At 44.9% G+C, this 25,098-nt stretch overlaps 2 protein-coding genes across 12 annotated transcripts in view; both read left to right on the plus strand.

Moving 5' to 3' along the window:
- Positions 1 to 16,326, plus strand: part of RRN3 (RNA polymerase I transcription factor RRN3) — a 36,873-nt gene extending 20,547 nt beyond the window's left edge. The window contains exons 12-18 of the mRNA XM_078344674.1: positions 2,216 to 2,346; positions 3,911 to 4,041; positions 4,915 to 5,099; positions 6,868 to 6,976; positions 9,932 to 10,084; positions 11,629 to 11,716; positions 13,938 to 16,326. Coding sequence (XP_078200800.1) covers positions 2,216 to 2,346; positions 3,911 to 4,041; positions 4,915 to 5,099; positions 6,868 to 6,976; positions 9,932 to 10,084; positions 11,629 to 11,716; positions 13,938 to 14,099 — 959 coding nt within the window. The 3' untranslated portion in view covers positions 14,100 to 16,326. The remainder of the gene's footprint in view (positions 1 to 2,215; positions 2,347 to 3,910; positions 4,042 to 4,914; positions 5,100 to 6,867; positions 6,977 to 9,931; positions 10,085 to 11,628; positions 11,717 to 13,937) is intronic.
- Positions 16,327 to 20,326: 4,000 nt separating this feature from the next.
- The window catches only part of NTAN1 (N-terminal asparagine amidase), a 43,661-nt gene continuing 38,889 nt past the window's right edge, over positions 20,327 to 25,098 (plus strand). For 10 of the 11 annotated variants that reach the window (XM_078344682.1, XM_078344685.1, XM_078344683.1 and 7 more), the window contains exon 1: positions 20,327 to 20,486. In XM_078344682.1, coding sequence (XP_078200808.1) covers positions 20,406 to 20,486 — 81 coding nt within the window. In that variant the 5' untranslated portion in view covers positions 20,327 to 20,405. Of the gene's footprint in view, positions 20,487 to 23,550; positions 23,667 to 25,098 lie in introns of all 11 variants that reach the window. The other variant, XM_078344689.1, reaches the window with a different exon arrangement.

The following is a 25,098-nucleotide window of genomic DNA, read 5'->3' on the forward strand; positions in this document are numbered from 1 at the left end:
GAAAAAAAAAAATAAGTAAAGGAGAGGAAGAAAGAAGAAGAGAAAGAGGGAGAGTAAATGGAAATATTGCTTTATTTTGGAAAAAAATTGGGTATTAATAATGGCCAATGAATGTTTCATTTAAACTAATGGGTAGGTGTGATGTGGTATTGACAAGAATGTATATTTTGTGTATTTAAAGTGGAGAGCTCTATAAATATTTATTAAGTTTACTTGTTCTGGATCTGAGTTCGAGTCCTTGATATCCTTATTAATTTTCTGTCTCATTGAATATAAGTCTCCTATCTGGGTGTTAGGATCGTTAGCTCTTGTTGTTGCATTGATCCTTTTACCACTATATCTTTGTTGCTTTAAAATCTATTTTATCTGATACAAGAATTGCAACTCCTGCTTTTTATTTATTTATTATTTATTTTTGCTCTCCATTTGGTTGGTAAATCTTTCTCCATCCCTTTGTTTTGAGTCTTTGTGTATCCTTGCATGTGAAACAGGTCTGGATGTAACATGCCGTTGGGTTTTGGCTGTGTCTTTTGATTGGGAATTCAGTCAATTTAAATTTAGGGTTACTGCCATTTAATGTTGACTGGCTGTTTTATCCATTCGTTGGTGTAAATTCTTCTTTATGTTGGTGCTCTTTACTTTTTGGTGTATTTTTAGAAAGGCTAATACTGGTTGTTTCTTTCTGTGTGTAATGCTTCTTTCAGAAGCTCTTGTAAAGCAGGCCTGGTGGTAATAAAATCTCTGAGTTCTTGCTTGTTCATAAAAGATTTTATTTTTCCTTCAGTTGTGAAGCTTAGTTTGGCTGGATATGAAATTCTGGGCTGAAGGTTCTGTTCTTTGAGGATGTTGAATATTGGCCCCCACTCTCTTCTGGCCTGTAGAGTTTCTGCCGAGAGATCTGCTGTAAGTCTGATAGGCTTGCCTTTGTGGGTAATCTGACCTTTCTCTCTGGCTGCCCTTAGTATCCTCTCCTTCGTTTCAACCCTGGTGAATCTAACGATTATGTGCCTTGGGGTTGCTCTTCTTGAGGAATATCTTTGTGGTGTTCTCTGTATTACCTGGGGTTGAATGTTGACCTGCTTTGCTAGTTTAGGAAAATTTTCCTGAATAATATCCTGAAGGGTATTTTCCAGCTTGGATTCATTCTCTTTGTCGCATTCAGGTACACCTATCAAACGTAAATTTGGTCTTTTCACATAGTCGCACATTTCTTGGAGACTTTGCTCATTCCTTTTTATCCTTTTTTCTCTAATCTTTTCTTCACGTTTTATTTCATTAAGTTGGACTTTGACCTCTGATATCCCTTCTTCTGCTTGAACAATTCGAGTGTTTAAACCTGTGCATACTTCTCGGAGTTCCTGTATTGTATTCTTCAGTTCCATTAATTCACTCATACTCCTTTCTAAGTTGTCTATTCTCAATAGGATTTCATCAAACCTTTTTTCAAAGTTCCTAGTTTCTTTACGTTGGGCTACAACATGTTCTTTTAACTCACCGAAGTTTGTTATTATCCATTCCTTGAAGAGTGATTCTGTCATCAGGATGCGCTCGTTCTCCATCAAGCCTTGTTCCATTGCTGATGTGGAACTGTGATCATCTTTAGAGGGAGAGGCGTTCTGACTTTAAGTATTCTCAGCTTTTTTACGCTGGTTTCTTCCCACCATTGTAAATTTATCCTCCTGTCGTCTTTGAAATTACCAACTTTCAGATTAGGTCTCTTGAGTGGACGTCCAGGTTGTTAGTTCCCAGGGCCAGAGCAGCGGCGTTAAAACTGATGGTGCTTTTCTGCCCAGGATTCTCCTGTCGGGCTTCCTTCTTGTTTCTGTAGTAGGCGACTCTGCCTTCCCGGGGCTCCAAACCTCAGTCTGAAGGGGAACCGGTCCTGTTTACTCTGAGCCTAGCGCTGCCGCGCCGAGGTGCCGGCGGAACCGCTGCGCCGACCACGAGAGTCGCCCTGGCGACCCGTGTGTTTCCACCACTGGGGGATCTTCTGCTCCGTGAGCGACCAGACTTTGTCTGAAAGTGTGGCGTCCTCTAGTTCTCCGCGCCTTCCCTGAGAGCTGCAATCCCGGGATGTTAGCGATCGGCCATCTTGGATTGTTCTCATAATGTTTTTTTTTTTAATGGTGTGTGTTCTTTATAAAAAAAAAAATCCAGCAGATGAAACTTGAAAACATGTCTTTATAAAAACTAAAATGCGTTATTTTCTCCATAGGAAAGGTTGATAACGGCAAAACGAAGGATCTGTATCGCAACCTGATAAACATCTTTGACAAACTCCTGTTGCCCACCCATGCCTCCTGCCATGTACAGTTCTTAATGTTTTACCTCTGTAGCTTCAAATTGGTGAGTAAGAATGCCATTGACATTATCTTAGCTTATTTTGTTCTTGCCCGCAACTTTTCCCTAAAAACTGGGGTGGACAGAGACCATGAGGTAAGTATTTTCCTTGAGCTTACTTTGCTTGTCCCCTTAATAAAATCACATTCTCTTTTCTTTGTTTTTTTCTTTTTTGAGACACAGTCTTGCTCTGCTGCCCACTGCTGCAACCTCCGCCTCCTGGGCTCAAAACAATTCTCAGGCCTCACCCTCCCAAGTAGCTGGGACCACGGGTTACCACACCTGGCTAATTTTTGTATTTTTAATAGAGCCAGGGTTTCACTATGTTGGCTGGGCTGGTCTCGAGCTCCAGACTTCAGGTGATCCGCCCGTTCCCTGGCCCCCGAAGTGCTGGAATTACAGGCATGAACTGCTGCGCCTGGCCCACGTTCCCTTCTCTGTACACTTGGAGAGAAAACAATTGCTGCCTGCCTGCCTAGCTAGGTGCTGCGAAAATGTCATCCTGCCTTTTGGTCACTAGGTGGAGTTCTTCCCTTAAGCCTTTTGCTTAAAATCTCATATGGGGTAATTAATTGTATTTCCTTTGTTCTTTCCAAGGGTTGAGTTGTAACTACCCCAAACCAACTTTTTAATCTAGAGTTTTAAAACTTTAGGCATTTGCTCTTTTTTGTTGTTGTTGGGGAAGGCTCTTCTCTGCAACGATTTTGTGGCTTTGTAGAGGTTAGGAGGGTGCTTGTCATGGGAAAGAAGGTTGAACTTAGTCTGCCCACATGGACGTGCCTAGCTTCAGAAAAGCGCTGTTTGGGAGAAGTTGGAAGTTACACCCTTTACTAAGAAGCTGTGTCTCTTTTTTTCCATAATTGGCATAATTACTCAAATACCAGCTAAACTTTAGACCGTATTTCCGTTGATGGTTGATTCAGGGTGTGCAGAGACGGGAAGGGTGCTTCATGCTCACAGGAGTGCCCATGTGGAGCTCCATGGGGTATGAGTTATTGCTGGTCACAAGTTCTGGCTGACATTGGAATCACGTGAAGAGCTTTTATAATATGTGGATTCCAAAGCCCTGTCACAAACCTATTGAATTTGTACCTTCCCGGCTTTTTTTTTTTTTTAGACGGTGTCTCGCTCTGTTGCCCAGCCTAGAGTGCAGTGCTGTGATCTTGGCTCACTGCAGTCCTTGCCTCGGGTTCTAGCGATTCTCCTGCCTCGGCCACCCAAGTGGCTGGGATTACAGGCACCCGCCACCATGCCTGGCTAATATTTGTATTTGTAGTAGAGACAGGGTTTCACCGTGTTGGCCAGGCTGGTCTCAAACTCCTAATCTCAGGTGTGAGTCGCCGCACCGGCCACGGGTTGATTTGTTTGGGATCCATTGAATTATTTAACACATGAGATGCTTTTTGTTTTTAATAGTATTCTCTCAAAGTGTTTAAAAAATGAAGACCATGAAGTACTTGTGAGATGCTAGAACTTTTCGCCACATTGGTGAAGTAAAAATCTTAGGATTTTGATAGCCAGATTATCTTAGGCATTAAAAAAATGTGACACCGACACATTCTCTTTATAGGGGTTTGCAGAGGCATTTCTGGAACATCTCTGGAAAAAACTACAGGATCCAAGTAATCCTGCCATCATCAGGCAGGCTGCTGGAAATTATATCGGAAGCTTTTTGGCAAGAGCTAAATTTATTCCTCTTATGTAAGTAGCCTAATTTTTCAAGTACTTTTTAATATCATGCTTTAAAAAGAGTGTAGCATTGTCTTAAGTCAAAAATATCTGCCTTATTTTTTTGGTATGATTATTTAAGTGAATAAAATCCCCACTCTGTGCAAGATGTTTATATTTCTAAGCAGTGATTTTAGAATAAAGTGTCTTTTAAAATATATTTATGAAACCCCATATGAAAGGCTTTTGTCATCTGTTCTGTGTGGTTGCATTTGAAGATGCATTTATTTTTGTGGATAGAGCACAGTGTTGTATTCTGTTTTGATTCTTTTTGTAGGTTTGTCCTTTTTTCATTTACATTCCGAATCTATTGTATCTGATAAAGCTGAAGAAAAAACCTTTTAAAGGTAATAGAGCTATCTAAGAGGCCAGTTTCTTCCAGTGGTCCATGAAGGTATCTTTGGACAAGGATGCTGTTGAAATCCTTCCCCAATCACAAAATCATTGACCATAGGACTTCACTAGGCTCCATCAGGAAATACTAAAGTCCACCAGACTGTCTTTCTCTTAGGAGTTGGTGAACCTTTCCTGTCTGGCCAATCACCCTAAGAGGGCTGCTTTTGAGATGGTTAGGAGAACCTGCTTTCCATCCCTTGGGACGTTCTTAGGGGCTCACCTGTTCCTAGAAGGTCAGAGCTCCTCTGCCCTGTAACTGGAAGGTTGTCTTCCTACCAACCCATCCTTATCCTTCCTTCCTTTGCTTTTCCTTTGTGTCCATGGGTATTATTTAAAGAATCCTGTGAACTTACTTAGTGTGGTTTGTAATGAAAGGCAGTTGTGTGTTATGTTACTCTGTTTTTGTTTTTTATGAAGTATAAAGTTGACCTGAATTTTTCTTCTCTCTAGTACTGTAAAATCATGCCTAGATCTTATGGTTAACTGGCTGCACATATACCTTCATAACCAGGATTCAGGAACAAAGGCATTCTGCGACGTTGCTCTCCATGGACCGTTTTACTCAGCCTGCCAAGCTGTGTTCTACACCTTTGTTTTTAGACACAAGCAGCTTTTGAGTGGAAACCTGAAAGAAGGTCAGTGTTGTAGGAGTGCTGGACTGGATTTTCCTTGTTCTTATCGCTCTTTAGAATGGTGATTCTTTACTCTTTTGGAGATTTTAATAAAAACTATGGATTCAGAAAACTGCATGTACACTCATACTTTTAACAATAATTTCAAGCACCTCATACTTCCCCACAGACTCCTTAAGATGGATTTGAGCTTGAGAACCCTACAAATCCCTCAAGATGGATTTGAGGTTAAGAAAGAGGGTTTGAAATGTGAAGACGTCTCCAGAGGCGAGGCTGAGCCCTGGGCTGTGCCAGCATCCTGTACAAAGCTGCAGGTGGATACACCCTCTCTTTGTTGTCCTTGTAACAGCCCAGTAAATGGCACATATTCTCCTTTCACAGACAGCAAAGCAAAGGGCAGTCATTTTCCCAAGATCACATAATTACTGGCAAGATTAGAAACTGAAGCCAGGTTCGGCTGACTGGAAAGTTTGAGTTTATTCAGGTTCATCTCTGCCTGAAGCCTTGAGATTTCATTGAGCGGTATTTTTTTGCTAATTTCCGAGAGTTATTTATAATTCCTATCTATCAGTTGAAACTCGTTTATTAGATTAGTGTATTTTAGTTGAAGAGAGTCTCCGAGAACATAGTTTAGAAGTCACTGTAAATTGTTTTGTTGATGTTTATGAATAATTCACGTGGTTTCATGAGCCACTGTCTCTAAACCAGTGCTCAGCCTCACACAGTTGACGTTTGGGCTGCATCATCCTTCATTATTGGGGGCTATTGTCTGCCCTGTAGGATGTTGAACAGCCTCCACCTACCGGCTGCCAACTGCAGTCCTGACCACCCCCAGTCGGGACAACTAAAACTCTCTTCAGACACTGCCACGTGTTCTGCGGGGGTCTCAGTCCCCTTGGGTTAACAGCCAGAGCTCTGAACCGAAAGTTGTATGTGTTGCATTATATACATTTACCTACATCCTACACATCCTACATGCTTCTACAAAGACACTGTATGGACTAGTAGGACAAGGTTTTATCACAAGGTAAGTATCTCTGCTGGTCTTTGTATAAATTAATGCCAGGAATCTGAAGTAAAGATACTTTTTAAGCTGTGACATCCCATTTACGTAATTTTTATCAAAATATGCATCAGAGAAACTCCTAAGAACATATTCTTAAGTACAAGTTGGTCAGCTTGCCTCTTAAAATAAATGAAGTGTCTTTTTTTTACTCATGTAGGAGAGAATTGTATTCATTAATTCTGAGAAAGAGGTTTCTGTCTAAATTTGCCTTCCACAGAGGCAGAGGCAAATTTAGAGTTTCTTGTTTAGAAAAATACAAACTGCGAATAACTACTGTGCACCTGAAAACAGTGCTCAGCCTCACTAACAACTTAAGACACACAAGCTAGAATCAAATTGCTGTTCTGTTTGGTTGCCTGTCGTGATTCTTAGCTGAAATCAAATCACAAGGTCTTTTTCTCCTTCTGTATAAACTCAGCATACACTGAGCTTACAAACATGAACTTCACATTGTCATGTAGTGTTACAGCCTGCTATTTCCTAAGCATTCTTTAGCGAAGCCACCTTGGTGATCAGTGAATGTTTAGACTAGTCACACTCTCCTGGGCCATACACTATGTGACTGTGTCTGCATGGACCTTTATTTAAAGCATTTCTGCAAATAATTGTTTACGTTTTTTTCTTAATGTGTGTGAATTTATGGTTTTAAAGATGTCTTACACTTTTAAATTTGTACCTAAAAAAAAATTTTTTTTTAAATTAAAGGTTTGCAGTATCTTCAGAGTCTGAATTTTGAGCGGATAGTGATGAGCCAGCTAAATCCCCTGAAGATTTGCCTGCCGTCGGTGGTTAACTTTTTTGCTGCAATCACAAAGTAAGTTATTTAACACTTTCTTGATGGGAATTATTTAAAATATTTATGTTTATCTGGTATTGTAAGGTTCCATTAAATTTTTTGGAAATTAGTAACATTAAAAAAGGCCAGGCGTGGTGGCTGTTGCCTGTAATCTCAACATGTTGGGAGGCTGAGGTGGGAGGATTGCTTGAGGCCAGGAGTTCAAGACCAGCCTGAGCAACATCTTGAGACCCTGTCTCTACAAAAAAAATTTAAAAATTGGCTGGGGGGTGGTGTCATGTTCCTGTAGTCCCAACTGCTCAGGAGGCTGAGGTGGGAGGATCACTTGAGCCCAGGAGGTCAAGGAGGCTGTGAGCCCTGAATGTGCCACTGCACTCCAGTGTCAGCTCCAGAATGAGACCCTGTTTCTTAAACAAAAACAGCCAAGCCCTTGCAGGAAATACTGTAATACAGCTCTTGTTTAGTTTTTGAGACAGAGTCTCGCTCTGTCACCAGGCTGGAGTGCAGTGGCGCCATCTTGGCTCACTGTGACCTCCACCCCCCAGGTTCAGGCGATTTTCCAGCCTCCCAAGCAGCTGCGACTACAGGCTCCCATCACCACACCCGGCTATTTTTGTATTTTTAGTAGAGATGGCATTTCACCATGTTGGCCAGGATGGAGAAATTGCTACTTCTTATCCAAGGGCATAATTCAGCAGAAGCCTACGCACTTCAAAATAAGTAAGGCAACCAGTTAGCTGAGAAGGGGGAAGCCATAGATACTTACTGGAGTGACTCCTATCATAGTAACAGAAATCAGCTGGAAGTGAGGTAAGTGCTGACCAGTAGGATAGTGGTTTTGAGAGTATTGTTCGCTCAGGTCTGGTAGCTGTGGTAATACATAGCCTTTCCTCTGTGCCAGGCAGTTCTGAGCACTTTACATAGAGCTCATTTGATCCTCGAACAGCCCTCTAGGGTGAAACCCTGTTTATCCACAGAGAGGTGGATGTACAAAGAGGTAAAAGCACTTGCCTAAAGTCAGAGCCGGACTGGCAGCAGATGCAAATGGAGTCTGGCTCCTTTGTAAGATTTCACTAAGTTCTTCCGCTTTATGGAGAAAGCGCATTGGAGAATTGAGTATTTAATGAGGATATTCAGCCGTGCTGTAGCTTACAGTCTTCAACAAGTCAGAGCTGGAGGTTGCTGAGCTCCTTCACCCTCTTTATTTCTCCTTTGCTAGGCATCTGGGTCAAGGTATCCTCTCTTGTGAGATTTCAGCAGTGATAGTAAAGGATTAGGAAAAGGCTTGAAGAGACCAGCAAGCAACGGCGGTGAGTGGGTGGAGCCTTCAGCACATTGGTTAAGATGGTGAGCAGCTCGAAGAGTGAGGTCAGAAGAGGCAAAGGCAGCTGCCCCTAGTATATTCTCAGGGTGGGGACAAAGGGCTGCATTTGTGAGCTGGCTGGTCCGGGGGCTCTCGATTTGAGGTCAGCATGCGCATTGGAGGCACACCGCGATAGGAAACTAGGAGTGGGGGCTTGAAATAAAGGTCTGTGCATAGGTACAGATATGGCAAATAATGGTGTGTACCATTCTGTAGCTGTTGATTTTGTCTGCTTGTTGGTTTTGAGATTCAACCATATTGACACAAAGCTTAATTTTGATTATAACTGCTGTGTAATGTTCTGCGACTCTTTCTTATTGAGTCTTTGTTGGGATTTCAGCTGTTAGTTTTGTGTTTGAGACAAGGTCTTGTTCTGTCGCCCAGACTGGATTGCAGTGGTGTGATCTTGGCTCACTGCAACCTCTACCTCTTGGGTTCAAGTGATTTTCCTGTCTCAGCCCTGCTAGTAGCTGGGAATACAGGTGCCCACCAGCACGTCCAGCTAATTTTTTATTTTTAGTAGAGACAGGGTTTCACCATGTTGGCCAGGCTGGTCTCAAACTCCTGAGCTCAAGTGAACTGCCTGCCTCAGCCTCCCAAAGTGCTAGGATTTACAGGCATGAGCCACCTTGCTCAGCTGGCTGTGTTAAGTGTTTCAGTGTTCAGGAACATTGTTGTGTGAGTGTCCTGGTGTGTGGGCACATGCTTCCTTGTCACATACCCGGAAGCGTGGTCGGCTGTGGCACTGTAGGAGATGCAGATCTTCAACTTTACCCATTAGTGCAAACCACCCTCCAGTGTCCTGTTGCTGATGCGTCCTCCACTGGGAGGAGGGGTGAGGTGTTAAGTGCTTCAAGCCTCAGTAATGGGGCAGAAATCCAAGTATGTGGCTTGAAGTTGCCATAGTGACCTGAGAACCTGAGGTGGATAGTGACAGAAGTGAGATCTAAATCCTTGTCTTGGAGAAGCTGTTTAATTAATGATTTTTTAAGTTGCTAAATCATTTAGAGACAACTATCAGAAAAATTAACAACATAATTGCCTTTTTAAAAATTTTATCGTTTCTTCTATGCATTTAACTGTTCTCACTCACCATGCCTAGTCCTTTCTGTGCCTGTTTCTGAGGTCATGACTTAGTCAACCCCATGTCCCTCCTTCAGTAAAGGCCTAATTTCTTCTTGAGCAAGCCTCTTCAGCAACCGTTTTCTCCTGAGTAACTGAATGCCTCCAGAATCTTTTTTCCACCAACCCTCTAATTATTTTGCAATCAGTAAAAATAAAAACACCTATAGTTACATAAACTAAGAGTTTTGCCTTGCAAACATTCATTTTTAATGAATAATATCTATTACCCATTGAAACCTAAGCCCAGTTTCACATTCTGAGTGATAGCCACATTTTCTTTCTCCTTAGCAAACTTGTGAATAGAAGATCCAGAGAATGGTACCCTAAAAGTGTTATTTTTCTGCTTTATGTTGTAATTGTTATTAGCACTTGTTATGTTCAGCGATTTCTCTGTCCTAGGTACAGTTATCACCCACAGGTCACATCTGCAGGGAGTCATTCCAGCATGTTAATGTCTTTGTCTGTGTTGTTTTTTTGTTTCACAGTAAGTACCAGCTCGTCTTCTGCTACACCATAATTGAGAGGAACAATCGCCAGATGCTGCCAGTCATTAGAAGCACTGCTGGAGGGGACTCAGTGCAGACCTGCACAAACCCGCTGGACACTTTCTTCCCCTTTGATCCCTGTGTGCTTAAGAGGTAGGTACTTTTAAACATTGACAAGAGGTGGGTTGAAACGTGATAACATATTTGCTTTTCCCAAGATTGGGATTTAGGGCTCTTTGCTGGAAGTGGCCCTTCCTTGCTGTTGATGAGCGTCTCGTGGTCTCCCTGCATATATTCACAGACACAAAGTAGAGGATGCCTAGCAGGACCTGCTGAGTGGTGCAGGCACCCCAGAGTGGGTAGATCTTTGCCTTGGTAGGAGCCAGTTTGACACCACGGGTTTTTTTCTTTAAACTGTCGTTTAAATGTGTAAAGTTATGGGGATAACAGTGCCAGGATAGGGGAGAGTGCTGTCTTTGCTTGCTTCATCATTTTCTGCCAAGTGCCTTGTTCCTTCCTCTGGAGACCACGTCCCATTCTGTTGTACAGGATAAACAAACAAACAAACAAAAAACGATTGGCTGGGTGCAGTGGCACATGGCCTGTAATCCCAACATTTTGGGAGGCCAAGGCGGGTGGCTGAGGTAAGGAGTTTGAGACCAGCCTGGTCAAGATGGTAAAACCCTGTCTAAAGCCAGGCGTGGTGGTGGGCACCTATAATTGCAGCTACTCAGGAGGCTGAGGTGGGAGAATCACTTGAACCCAGGAGGTGGAGGTTGCAGTGAACCAAGACTGCACCACTGCACTCCAGCCTGGGCAACAGAGTGAGACTCTGTCTCAAAAAAAAGATTTATCTAGTTGAGTTCTGAACCAGCCTTAACTTGTAACTTGTATAAGGAAGCAGGATTTTTGCTCCTTATGGTTTCTATAATAACTGCATGACCATCTGGGATTGTCTGGTCCCTGAAGTCTTGATTGGCTGAAACCGGATTAGTTATTTTCCTAGACTTACTTCTCAGCAAATTAGTATAGAAATATAAAATAGAGAGTTCCAGAATATTATAGTTTCATTTTCATTTGGATATACTATATATAACTGACTTGTCAGTCTTTGTCAAGTGCAGAAACAATTTTACTTGAAAACGAAAACATGGAAAACAGTAGGTGCAGTACTCCATCCACATGAGTGAACGAAGTCTCACACAGCAAGAGCCGCTTAGTCACAGCGTAAATTTATAGAGAGAGTTTTTTGTGGTTTTTTTTTGAGACGGAGTTTCTTGCTATTGTTGCCCGGTTTGGAGTGCAATGGTGTGATCTTGGCTCACCGCAACCTCCGCCTCCTGGGTTCAAGCAGTTCTCCTGCCTCAGCCTCCCGAGTAGCTTAGGATTACAAGCATGTACCACCACACCCGGCTAACTTTGTATTTTCAGTAGAGATGGGGTTTCCCCATGTTGGTCAGGCTGGTCTTGAACTCCCAACCTCAAGTGATCCCTTCCACCATGGTGTCCCAAAGTGCTGGGATTACAGGCGTGAGCCACTGCACCCGGCCTACATAGAGGGTTTTTTGGTGTGATTATTTGAGCTATAGTTTTCACTTCTAGGTTTTGGGTAATAGGTCTTGTGAGAAAAGATCCAAACCAGTTTTGACTTGTGCTGAAGTATTTAACTTGACTTCGAAATGTGATTTTGTTGACAGGTCAAAGAAATTCATTGATCCTATTTATCAGATATGGGAAGACATGAGTGCTGAAGAACTGCAGGAGTTCAAGAAACCCATTAAAAAGGTAAGTTTGTGATTCAGCACACGTTCTTGGAACCCCCTCTCTGGTTTTGGGTCGCAATCAAATAGTAAGCTACAAGTTGCTCACGCATGTAGTCCCCGCACTTTAGAGGGTCAAGGGCAGAGGATTGCTTGAGCCCAGGAGTTTGAGACCAGCCTAGGCAACGTAGACTAATTTTAAAACAAAAAATTTTTAAATTAGCTGGGCTTAGTGGTGCACACCTGTAGTTTCAGCTTCTCTGGAGGCCGAGGTGGGAGGTCAAGGCTGCAGTGAGCTGTAAACGCAGCACAGCACTCCAGCCTGGGCAACAGAGCAAGACTGTCTTCTTTCAAAAAAGCACACCAAGGCCTGGCACTGTGGCTCAGGCCTGTAATTCCAGCACTTTGGGAGCTGAGATGGGTGGATCGCCTGAGGTCAGACGTTTCAAACTAGCCTGGCCAATGTAGTGAAACCCTGTCTCTACGAAAAATACAAAAAATTAGCTGGGCGTGGTGGTGGGCGCATAATCCCAGCTACTTGGGAAACTGAGGCAGGAGAATTGCTTGAACCCAGGAGGTGGAGGTTGCAGTGAGCTGAGATCTCGCCACTGCACTCCAGCCTGGGTGACAGAGTGAGACTGTGTCTCAAAAAGAAAAAAAAAAAAGGCAACACCACAACTCTGTCTTATTCCTTCTGCCTTTATAAAATTCCAAGCCCAAGTTTTGTTATTTAGAGAGTCTGTGGCTTTTTTTTTTTGTGATAAATTGCTTAAACCAGACACTTAACATACTAACATGTGAGAAGTGAAGGTTAATTACAAATTAGCTGAACAAATGATCTTTGCCACTTGAGCATTCTCACCAAGTAGCAATCTCCAGTTGACTCATGTTGAAATTGCCCCAGCAGTTTACATTAGTTTTATAGGTAGCATACCCTCCAGGTCACATGAGGTGGAGTTAAGACAGTTACTGCTGGAGAGAAAAGTTAGAATCCAGTAATAGAGAATTTTGCTGTTCTGGCATGGTGGCTAACACCTGTAATCCCTGAATTTTCAAAGGCTGAAGCTGGTAGATTGCAAGGTCAGGGGTTCAAGACCAGCTTGGCTAAGATGGTGAAACCCTATCTCTATCTACCAAAAATAGAAAAATTACCTGGGAGTGGTGGCAGGCGCCAGTAGTCCCAGCTACTTGGGAGCCTGAGGCAGAGAATTACTTGAACCTGGGAGGTGGAGGTTGCAGGGAGCCAACATCGCACCTAGGTGACAGAGCCAGACTCTGTCTCCAAAAAAAAAAAAAAAGAATTTTGCTGCTCTTTTACTTGGTAGCACATTTGTTTTCACATTAAAAACGGCTTCAAGATATCTATTTTTGTTGTTAATAAGTAGCCATTGGAAAGCTCATTTTATCTTTTTATGTTTTGCATTTGTTGAAGGGCTGTAATTCATTCACATTGTGTCAGGTACAAGAGCTGTAACACTGGGCAAGAATGAGTCATCATGTTTCCTGTCCCCATTCAGCTTCAAATCTGTTTGCAAGTCAGACTTTTAAAAAAATGATTACAGGCCGAGCACGGTGGCTCACGCCTGTAATCCCAGCACTTTGGGAGGCTGAGGCGGGTGGATCACAAGGTCAAGAGATCGAGACCATCCTGGTCAACATGGTGAAACCCGGTCTCTATTAAAAATACAAAAAATTAGCTGGGCATGGTGGCGCATGCCTGTAATCCCAGCTACTCAGGAGGCTGAGGCAGGAGAATTGCCTGAACCCAGGAGGCAGAGGCTGCAGTGAGCCAAGATGGCACCATTGTACTCCAGCCTGGGTAACAAGAGCGAAAAACTCCGTCTCAAAAAAAAAAAGATTACAATGTGTGATGAGCAAGCAGTTATGTGGGTGTGTTGGTAAGAAGGAAGTGCTTATCAGAAGGAGCTTTTCTGTTCTGTTTGTTTGTTTGTTTTTAAGAGACCTGGTCTCGCTGACATTTTGGGGCTGGATGAGGCAAAAAACAAAAGACATGGTCATACTATGTTGTCTAGGCTGGATTCGGAACTCTTGAGCCCAGGCAATCCTCCTGCCTCAGCCTCCCGAGTAGCTGGGACTACACTCATGTGTCACTACACTGGCTTTCTTTTGAAATTAAGATTGTCTTTTCCATCTTTACAGACGTAGCACCTTTCTTTGGAAAGAATTCTGGAAAACATTTCAGTCAGCACTGGTGATCTTACTAATGATTTCTGATGTTCATACAGGAGATAATGGAAGATGAAGACGATGATTTTCTGAAAGGCGAAGTGCCGCAGAGTGACGCCGTGATTGGGATCACACCGAGCTCCCTTGACGCACATTCCCGAAGTCCCTCAAGTAGCATGGGCTCCCCACCCATGTTGTACATGCAACCGAGTCCCCTCTGACCTCAAAGAGGTGTGACCGAGATGTGACATTCCGGATACCCCATCACTCATCACCCCCTCAGCACCCAGCTGGTGCCGTTGAGCATTGACTGCATTGAACTCGAGTGAGCACCTGCCTCAGCTGTGGCACTCCAGGTTAGACTCAGTCAAGCATCTGAAGGCTTTTTGTTGTTGTTCCCCTTACAGACAAAATGAAAAGACTGAATATCATGTGCAATATTTTACAGTGGAGTTGATGATAAATTTGGAAGGCTTTGCTTAATATGTACATTTTTTTAACAGCTTTTTGACATAATTACTGGGTAATTTCTAATATAGGCACAGACTGTTTTCATGATGGCTCTTTAAACATGGGTTTTTGTCAGATCCGTGGTCACAGGACTTTGCTGATCAGCTTTCAATGAAGAATCCTCTTGGATAAAACTTCTATTTAAAGACTTTGGATGGATGTGGTGGCTCACATGTATAATCCTAGCACTTTGGGAGGCTGAGGCGGGCAGCTTGTCTGAGCTCAGGAGTTTGAGACCAGCTTGGGCAACATGGTAAAACCCTGTCTCTTTAAAAAAAAAAAAAAAAGTAAAAGACTTTAACTAGGAAATTTATTTTGGCTATGTTGTTTACCTTCTGCTGTATTGATATTTGTGTGTTGGGATTTCAAGGGAGTGTAGAGAAGATAGGAGAGCATAGAGCTGGCCTGATGTGGTCTGCCACACAGAGTTGGAGCTGGCACTGAAGGAGATCTCCAGGGACTTCAGAAACCAATAAAAAAGAGAGGGGATTGGCTGGGCGTGGTGGCTGACACCTGTAATCCCAGCACTTTGGGAGGCCGAGCTGGGCAGATCACAAGGTCAAGAGATCGAGACCATCCTGGCCAACATGGCGAAACCCCCTCTCAACTAAAAATACAAAAATTAGCTGGGCATGGTGGCACGCGCCTGTGGTCCCAGCTACTCCTCTGGAGGCTGAGGCGGAAGAATCGCTTGAACCCAGGAGGTGGAGGTTGCAGTGAGCCGAGATTGCGCCACTGCACTCTCCAGCCTGGTGACAGAGCAAGACTCCATCTCACAAAAAAAAAAAAAAAAGACTTAGGAAAACAGAATCAGATGTGTAACATACTTGGCACAGCGTAAAAATGGACTTAAAAGACAAAGAAAAATGGAGGTCCAGGTAGTTGTAATTCACACAGACTGAAAGTGAGCTTGGGCTTGTGTGAAACACATGAGATCATATTTTACCCCTTGGCTCTCAAGCATCTAGTTAGATCTGCGTCAGTAGGTTATTGAAAATTTCGTTGTTCCAACAGGAAAAATTTGTTTAGATTGTTTGGTGGAATGGTTTTGCTCACAACAGTAGGTGAAGTTCCTAGTGCTGTCTTCGTCTGTGGCTGTGCATATCATAGATTCGGCTTGGTGGAATCCTTCTCCAAAGCCTCTTTTTGTATTTTTATAACTAAAAAGAGGTCTTCAGAAGACCTCACTTTATAACAAATTTGTGCAGACACTGCTAGAGTCATTCTGAAGCTCAAGCATTTCGCTTTGTTTCTTACATGTGTACCTTTTTGGTTTACTTGTTAAAATGGCCATCTTTTTTTTTTACCCTCTGCCCCTGAAAATGGCCATCTTTAAGCATATTTATTTTTCTGCCACTTATATTTATTTAAAGGCAAGCAATATTTTCTTGATCACAAATATTTTGGGTTTTTTTTTTTTCTCCTTTTTTGCCCAGTCTCATTGTTGAAGCTTGTTGAGAGATGACAAATGTTTGTAATGAAATACTTCCTCTTTCCCAGGGCTTTATATGATCTTGTATAATTACATTGATGGCAATGCATAGTTTGTGAATTTCAGTCTGTAAATACTTTTTTGGAAAAAAGAAATTTTTATTGATTTAAAGTTTTGGATATCGGTGGTTTTCTTTTGGTGGTTTGGTGGAAAGTCATTTGAGAACCTTAAGGTTCTCTTTTTTAACTGCTGACACAATGTGGATTTTTGTATATTAGATAAAATGAGTAATTTTATCTAATTACTAAATGAAATTTCCCAGAAGTTAATAGTAAGTGGGGTCTTTGTGGGTTGGGAAGTAGTTTTAATGTAGAAAGATATTTACAAATAAGTCTGTTTAAATTCAAAGGAGTTTGTGAAAAAAAGATCCATGGTGAAAATAAAACAATGACATGGTTAATTTTCTGGAACTTTCATTCTTATACCAATAAAAGGAGGTACCTCGATACATGTTCTTTATTTCTGTTTTTTGTTATTTTTTAATTTAATGTATTAAAGCATTTTGCAGTGGAAAACTCCTGAGGCATCGCTGTTGAAGAGGGAGGAATAGTGCTGGTGTGGTGGGGAGCTTGATAAAATTCATGGCATGCCAGGCTGAGGATGGCGTCCACGTGCACTGTGTCAAGTATCCATGACTCTCCCTAATCACACCCAGCTGAGAGTGAGTGAGGCTTGAACAGGTCCCAGGGAAGCAGACACTTCTTTCAAAAACTTACATGCTTTGAAGGACATCTGGGGAAAAATATTGTGAAGTCTCATAAATACATGCCAACAATGGGAATTTTCCCTTTCATTAAAAAGCAAGCTGTCAGTTTTAGGAGTCTCCAGGGTCCGTCCTTTTGTCTATGTGCTCTCGTTGGATCTTCCTTGATGAGAAGTGGCTGAATTTATACAAATGTGAAAGGACTAGCAACTACAGAGTGCCACAGGCTTCCTTTCCTAACCAGCTGTTTGGCCTTGAGCAAATTATATAACCTCTGAGCACGAATTAAACTGTAAAATGGGAATAATATACTAGTGTAAGGCGTTAAGGATTAGATGCATGTAAAAGTTAATGGGCCGTTGTTTTCTTGTGAGAAAGGAAGCACTTTCATGGGAAGCTTTTTTTCACTTAAAGATAACTTCGTTTCTTCCATAATACCTCGCTCCGTGGTACCAACTAAGATCTGAACTGGAGAGGAGGGACCAGTGTGTTTCCATTGTTGGGCAGTGCTTATGATGGTGGTTCTTAACCCTGGCTATGCCCTAGAATCCAATCCCTCAGGGGGCACTGAGAAGCTAAGGATGCCCAGGCTCACATCACACACTAATTCATCCTCTCTGATTGAACCAGTCTCCAGAGGAGGAGTTTGGACATTGATGGGTTTTTTTTCCTTTTTTGAGATGGAGTTTCTTTTACTTAGGCTGGAGTGCAGTGGCACGATCTCTGCTCACTGCAACCTCCGCCTTCCAGTTTCAAGAGATTCTCCTGCCTCAGCCTCCCAAGTAGCTGGGATTACAGGCGCTCACCACCATGTGTGGCTAATTTTTGTATGTTTAGTAGAGACAGTGTTTCACCATGTTGGCCAAGCTGGTCTCAAACTCCTGACCTCGTGATCTGCCCACCTCAACCTCCCAAAGTGCTGGGATTACAGGTGTGAGCTACTGGGCTCAGCTACATTGATGTTTTTTAAAGCCCCCTGGTGATTCACAGGTGCGGGCTGCATTGAGAACTGTTCATTGGTTTGCAACTGCATACTTTTTTAAATTGTCAACTAATTGAACATCCAAAGCTCCACCATACTTTCTTCCATTAAATGCTTTCCTTTTGTGTATTTCATTCTGACTTGTGGATCATTGAGTAGCATTTATAATGTATATAATAATTTGGGGCCTGGGTCTCCTAGCACTTTGGGAGGTTGAGGTGGGCAGATCATGAGGTCAGGAGTTGGAGACAGCTGAGGGGGAAATTTATGAAAGCAGATGAATACAGATGATAAAATACAGATCATAGCTCATGCCTGTAAAATGAGCACTAGGGGAGGCCAGCAGGAGGATCTCCTGAGGCCAGGAGTTTGAGATCAGCCAGGGCAACATAGTGAGACACCCATCTCTACATTAAAACATTTGAAAAACAAATTTTTTAAAAGACCGAATCTCTTATCACCCAGGCAGGGGTGCCCTTTTGATCCTCCTGAGTAGCTGACACTACAGGCCCGCTACCATTTCCAGGTAATTTTTGTTATTTGTTGGAAAGGCGGGGTTCCCTGTGTTGTCCAGGCTGGTCTCAAACTTCTGGGCTCAAGTGAGTCCTCCCTTGGCCTTTCAAATTGCTAGGGTTTCAGGCAGGAGCCACAGTGCTGGCCACACAGCTGCTCTTGCTTCCTTATTGGCTGTAGACCAAAATTGGTGGGGATGAGATGGGAAAAGAAGTAGGGGACGGGCTTTCTGCTTGTTGTGGCTCGCTTAGTTCTTTAACACGGGATTCAGCCTAGGAGATTGATAATCTGAGATTACTTGAAAAAATATCACCCAATAGTGAAAAACCAGTTTAAGGCAAACTGCACTAGCCCCAGGCAGAACCCACAGAACCTTGTTCTTCACCTTTGCCCTTCCCAAATGCCCCACTTTTATTGACTATTCTTTGCTCTGCAATTCCAATAATAGCTATCTTTAGAGGATTTACTATGTACCAGATGAAACAAACTGAGGCTATGACCATTCTTCTACATGTGAGAAAACCAGCTCAGGGAAGTTAAGTAACTTGCTCCAGGCCAGCCTGCTGGTCATTGATCACCCTGGATTCAAGCCCTGTTTTTAGCCACGGGCTTCCTAATTGGGACTTAACTTAATTTCACCTGCATTACAATGAGTTGTTTACAGTCTAGGAGCATCTTATAGTGATGGAGAGCACTGCCTTTGGAATCACACAAAGCTGGGCTCAGTCTTTCTTCTACGATGTATTTCTACCACTTTGAGCAAGTTACTCCGTGATAACGGAGGTGTTGGTACTGGCTCCTACATTTGTGAGGAGCAAGTGAGAAATGTAGGTGTAATAATACAGAGAAATAATTTCTTAGTAGCTAGAAATAGAGCTATTTTGGGTGAGAAGTTGGGTAAGCTGGCGATGGGGACACCATCTTCCACAGTCACTTCTTTACTGTAGTAAATTTCGTGATATTTTTGTTGAATGGGATGTGTAAGCTGAGGAAGAGATTTATGACAGAAGACGAATACAGATAACATTCTAATAAAGTTTTGGCTCTATCATGTGGCTCTTCTTAAACTCACCACTATATCTTTTGTAAAATTACTTTTTGTTAATGTGCTGCAGAGTCGGATGTATTTGAGCAATGTCTCCAACTTTTAGAAGAGAGCTCCACGGTGAGACGCCTCTTACCTTGGAGACCTGTCTTCAGAGTAGGGTGGGTACAGTCAGTATCTGCAGATCCTTCCCCCATGGTTCCCAGCCCATCTGGGAGTGGCCTGTTGGATTCCAATCACGAAGTGTTATCGATGATCTCTTAATAGGTGAGGCTAGCACAGTTCAGGATATAGTTTCCCAATTTAAGACTGTTGATGTTAGGCCGGGCATGGTGGCTCACGCCTGTAATCCCAGCACTTTGGGAGGCCGAGGTGGGCGGCTCACCTGAGGTCAGGAGTTTGAGACCAGTCTGGCCAACATGGTGAAGAAACCCTGTCTCTTAAAAAAAACACAACAAACTGTTGACGTTTGTTTTTATTATTTTTAGAGGCAGGGTCTCCCTCTGCAGTGTGCAAACATAGCTCAGTGCAGCCTCCGACTCCTGGGGTCAAGGGATCCTCCTGCCTCGGCCTCCAGAGTGGCTGGGATTACAGGTGCATGCCACCATGCTGAGTTTTTAAACTTTTTGCAGAGACGAGGGTATGAAGGAGGGTTGGTTTCGCTGTGTTGCCCAGGCTGGTCTCGAACTTCTGGCCTCAAGCGATCCTGCCGCCTCGGCCTCCCAAAGTGCTAGGATTACAGGCGTGAGCCAGCGTGTCCTCCTGATTAGATTTACTACTCATTGAATACAATCCTACGGAGCAGCACAGCAGGGTCCCAAACTCAAGCTTGAGGAAGGTCACACACCTGAGAAGCGTGATGGAAGAATAACCTAAAGCGCAGAAGCCTGAGCCAGACCGCGTCCGGGGAACTTGCCCTGAGGCTCTCTTGGCTTGCGCAGCTGCTCCCTGGCCTCTCCCCTTTCCCCAACCTCTCCCTAGCTCCCTCCCACGCTTTTGGGACTACATTTCCCAGCGCCCCTTGCAGAGGAGGCGGGCCGCGGGCTGCTTCCGGGGCTGCTTCCTGGTTTGGACTACATTTCCCATGAGGCATTGCCGCCCCCGTCCTGGATTTCTTCAGTCTCCGGCTAACGCAGTCTCCGCCTGGACTCCACTTCCCGGCAGCGCCCGCGTCGAGGCGGGACGGGGCGGGACGCGCGGCCCGAGGGGCGGGGGCGGCGGGTGGCCCGGGGCTGGAGCGGGACGCCGCCTCCCTGGGCCTGCCGGGGCTGCCGCCTCCGCTATGCCGCTGCTAGTCGAGGGGCGGCGAGTGCGGCTGCCACAGTCCGCCGGGGACCTCGTCCGAGCCCACCCGCCTCTGGAGGTAAGCGGGACGCTGCGCGGGGCTTCGGGGCGGGCCCGAGGGGAAGCTGCCGGGCGGACGAGCGCCCTCCTCACCCCGCCGTTGCCCGCCTCACGCGACACAGACTTGAAACTTGGCGCTGTCGGCGCATCCGGAGCCCCAGCAGTCGGCTCGAGTCTTCTTGAGGGGTCCGGGAGCTTTTGCCTTTAGACTTCAGCGGGCTGCCGCGGAGGCCCCTCTCTGACAGGGGAGGGGACCGGGGCCCAGAGAGGTTAGGTGACTTGCCCAAGGTCTCACAGCACCGCGACTCGGGGACACGCCGGGAACCCCCATTCCCAGACTGGACGGCTGCACCCGCCAACCCAGGCTCGGTCCGTTTAGGCAAATCCGGGCGCTTGCCTTCGGGGACCCGCAGCCTCTAGTGAGCATTGCCTCCTCCTTGGGTCCCCATGAAGCAGAGGGTTATTCCAGGGTGGGCTTCGGAGAACTTATGGGCCGGGGGGTCTTGGCGAGGACCCCCAGTCCTTTCTCCTCTCCCTACCCTACCCACGGGGCGTAGGGCGCCGGGTTATTTTTAGCCGGGAGAGAGCCCTGGTTTCCCCAGCTGGGCCATGGGACCACGCCCTGATGCACGGGTTTTGTTTTTTCTGCTTTTGTGCTCAAATAGATCTCCGCTCCGAACTCTTGTCCACGGCTTCTGCAGGGACTGTTGGCAAGGGAGTTCTTAGTGTTTAAAAAAGAGGCGGGGGGGGGGGCGGCAAACGTCCTACTTGCCATAGATCCTGTTAGAGAGTTTGTTGATTTGAGAGTTCCTAGTATCTGTTGGGTCCCGTACTGATCCCTGTCCCTGCCTTCAGAGTGTTTACAGTCTAGAAAGGAGAATGGATTCTGATGGAAGAAGGCTTAGATCCTATCAACGGTTAGATCCTATCAACGGTAAAGTGCCATAAAGAAAAAGCGTTCCCTTCGCTCTGAGACGCGAAGCACAGGAACCTGACCGAGTGTGTGGGGTTGAGGAAGGCGTTTAGAGGTTTCATCTGTCATAGCTGGACCGTTCGTGTTTATCTTGTTTGCTTGTTTTGTTCTGCATTTGATCTGTCCTCAGAATGTAAGCTTCCTGAAGACAGAAAAGAGGGTCTTCGCTGTTGTATCCTCAGAGCTTAGGACGGTCCCTGGCATAGAATTGGCGCTCAGTAAAGATGTGTTGCGTAAATGAGGGCACAGAATGACCCCTGAACGTGATCTGAAGGATGACAAGGACACTGACAGGGAGAAGAAGGCAGACAGATCCATATGATTCTCAGTTTGCATTTCAGGACAACCAACATCCTGTTGGCCAACATGCACTGAGCTAGGCGTGGTGCTGTGTCACTTTATTCTTGCACTGTGTCACTGCCCTACTGTTAACTAGCGAAGTCAGGCGTGGGACTCACCAAGGAAAAAAAAAGTCAGCTGCCTGAAGAATTTCGGGGACGCTCTACCTTTACGTCTGTTTGAGAATGTCCGTAATAGAAAGCGAGATGAGTGTCCTGGGACGCACACTAAGCGTGGAGGGGAGGAATGTGGTGACCTACTGCGGCGGCTCCTCTCGAAGTAAGGTTTTGGCCTATTTAAGAGGACATGTCCTAGAAAGGCTGTGTGTTGGGGACCAATTTGTGTTACAGGAACATTGGAAGGGGGATGATCACTTTGATTTGCGGCAGTGTAAGTGAAGAAGGATGCAGGCACGAGAGAGATTTGAAAAGGAGAAGAAGGGTTAGGGCATCGCAGCTGGGCGGGCAGGCCGCCCGGGGCGGCAGGCAGGAGGGGAAGGCACCAGTGGGCGGGTGGCCTGGCCAGTTTCCCGGGAGCAGCCAGGGTGAGGAGGGGAAGCATGAAAAGTAAACCTGCAGAGGTGGGTTGTACCCAAGATGACCAAAGGGCTTAGATGGACCTTTCACCTGCTTAGCAACACGGAGAAATTAAAGGTTGGATTTTTTTATTTTTATTTTAGAGACTGAATTTCACTCTATGGCCCAGGCTGGAGTGCGGTGGTGTGATCTCAACTCACTGCAACCTCCGCCTCCCGGGTTCAGGCAGTTCTCCTGCCTCAGCCTCTCGAGTAGCTGGGAGATTATAGGTGCACACCACCAAACCCAGCCAAGTTTTTTGTTAGTAGAGATGGGTTTCACCATGTTGGCCAGGCTGGTCTCAAACTCCTGACCTCAAGTGATCTGCCAGTCTTGGCCTCACAAATAATCCAGGTCGGGTGCAGTGGCTCACACCTGTAATCCCAGCACTTTGGCCTGGATTATTTTTATATAATAAAGGAGGGTGTCCTCTTTGTAGGAAAGCAAAATATAAACGTTAGAGAGAAGAAAAATAATGTGTGACCACAACTATTTTTAAATTTGTTGAAAGTACTAATGGAGGTTTTTCTTTGTATATGATTTACTTTTTAAATGATGGCTTACTATATATTGTTTTATATTGTTTTTTTTTCATGTAATGAAGTGTTGAGTATGGAGTACCAACAGTTGGAAGCCTATGCATAGCTGACTAGCAAATAACGGCAATAACAGTAATACAGTGGAAGCCGCCAGGCATCACAGCAAGAGTTACTGCTATTCCCATTTTACAGATGAGGGCTGTCAGGTAGAGAGAGGCTGGGAAACTGGCCCCAGCTTCCACGTCCTGGGAGTGGCAAAGCCAGGATGGGAACCCGGCAGTCTGCCCTTGACTCTGGAGCTGCGCTATTTGGACAGTAGCCACCAGCCATGTGGTTACTTTCATTTTGATTACAATTAAATAAAATTAGATAAAATAAAAAACTCCGTTTCCTCGGTTGCACTAGCCACATTTCAAGTGCTGAGGAGACACTGTGGCTACTAAGGGGACAGTGAATATAGACGGGGGCCATCCCTGCATAAAGTTCCTTTGGATAGAGCTATTTAGAGCCCTCCCTTAGTCACTCTTAACCAGTCACTGGGCACTCAGTAACCAGTCCTGCAATGTCTTGGGTAACATGGTTCCATGGAGTCTACAAGATGCTGGCAACATAGTTTACTTTCTGCTTTTATTTATTTATTTATTTGTTTATTTACAGCCTTGCTCTGTCGCCAAGGCTGGAGGTCAGTGGCTTGATCTCGGCTCACTGTAACATCCACCTCCTGGGTTCAAGCGATTCTCCTGCCTCAGCCTCCTGAGTATCTGGGATTACAGGTGTGCACCACCACATCCGGCTAATTTTTGTATTTTAAGTAGAGACAGTGTTTCACCATGCTGGTTAGGCTGGTCTTGAATTCCTTACCTGAGGTGATCTGACCTCAGGTGATCCTGACCTCGGCCTCCCAAAGTGCTGGAATTACATCGTGAGCCATTGCACCTGGCCCTGCATTGATTGATTGATTGATTGATAGAGTCTTGCTTTGTGGCCCAGGCTGGAGTGCAGTGGTGTGATCTTGGCTCACTGCAACCTCTGCCCCCAGATTCATGCCATTCTCCTGCCTCAGCTTCCCAAGTAGCTGGGACTACAGGCGTGTACCACTATGACCAGCTGTTTTTGTATTTTTTAATAGAGACGGGGTTTCACTGTATGTTGGCCAGGCTGGTTTCGAATGCTGACCTCAGGTGATTCTCCTGCCTCTGCCTCCCAAACTGTTGGGATTACAGGTGTGAGCCACCGCGTCCAGCCAGTTACTGCTTTTAAACATGAAAGATATTTATGCTGTTTCACCAGTATGCACATTCTTTACCCCCACCCCCTTTTTTAATGTTAGGGTCTCAGTCTGCACCAAGCTGGGGTGCAGTGGTGCAGTCATAGCTCATTGCAGCCTCAGACTCCTACACTCAAGCAGTTGTCCCCCTCAGTCTCTGGAGTAGCTGGGACTATTTTTAAACTATTTTTTGTAGAGATGGGGTCTGTCTTTGTTGCCCAGACTGGTCTCGAACTCCTGGCCTCAAACAGCTTGCTCACCTCACCCTCCTAAGGTGTTGGCATGACAGGTATGAGCCACTACACCCAGGCTGATATGCATATTCTAAGGGCTCTTTATAAACCCCCGTAATTATTCATACAAGTGAAATTGCTGGACTCAGGTTTTTGGTTTTTTTTGAGAGGGAGTCTCGCTCTGTTGTCCAGGCTGGAGTGCAGTGGCATGGTCTCAGCTCACTGCAGCCTCCACCGCCCAGGTTCAAGCATTTCTCTCCCTCAGCCTTCCGAGTAGCTGGGAATTATGGGCACCCACCACCACGCCCATCTCATTTTTGTATTTTTAGTAGACACAGGGTTTCACCATGTTGGTCAGGCTGCTCTTGAACTCCTGACCTCATGATCCACCCGCCTTGGCCTCCCAAAGTGCTGGGATTACAGGCGTGAGCCACAGCGCCCGGCCTGGACTCAAGTTTTTTTTAGCAGAAAAATGATGTAACTAAATCAGTGTTTTGAAGTAATGATGCTGCCTGTCATCAGGTAGGAAAAGACTGGTCAAGGGAGACAGGGAAGCAGAGATGGGAATGGTGACAGCCCCCTTCAGTGAGCCCTCATCTGGGACCAGGCGCAGTGTATGCCCTCTACACAGTGTCCTCTCAATTAATTCTCAACCAGTCCACAGAGGTGGGCATCACCATGCCCATGCATTTGCCAGAGGAGGAA

This window comes from Callithrix jacchus, chromosome 12, assembly GCF_049354715.1.
Source record: "Callithrix jacchus isolate 240 chromosome 12, calJac240_pri, whole genome shotgun sequence".
NCBI lineage: Eukaryota > Metazoa > Chordata > Mammalia > Primates > Cebidae > Callithrix > Callithrix jacchus.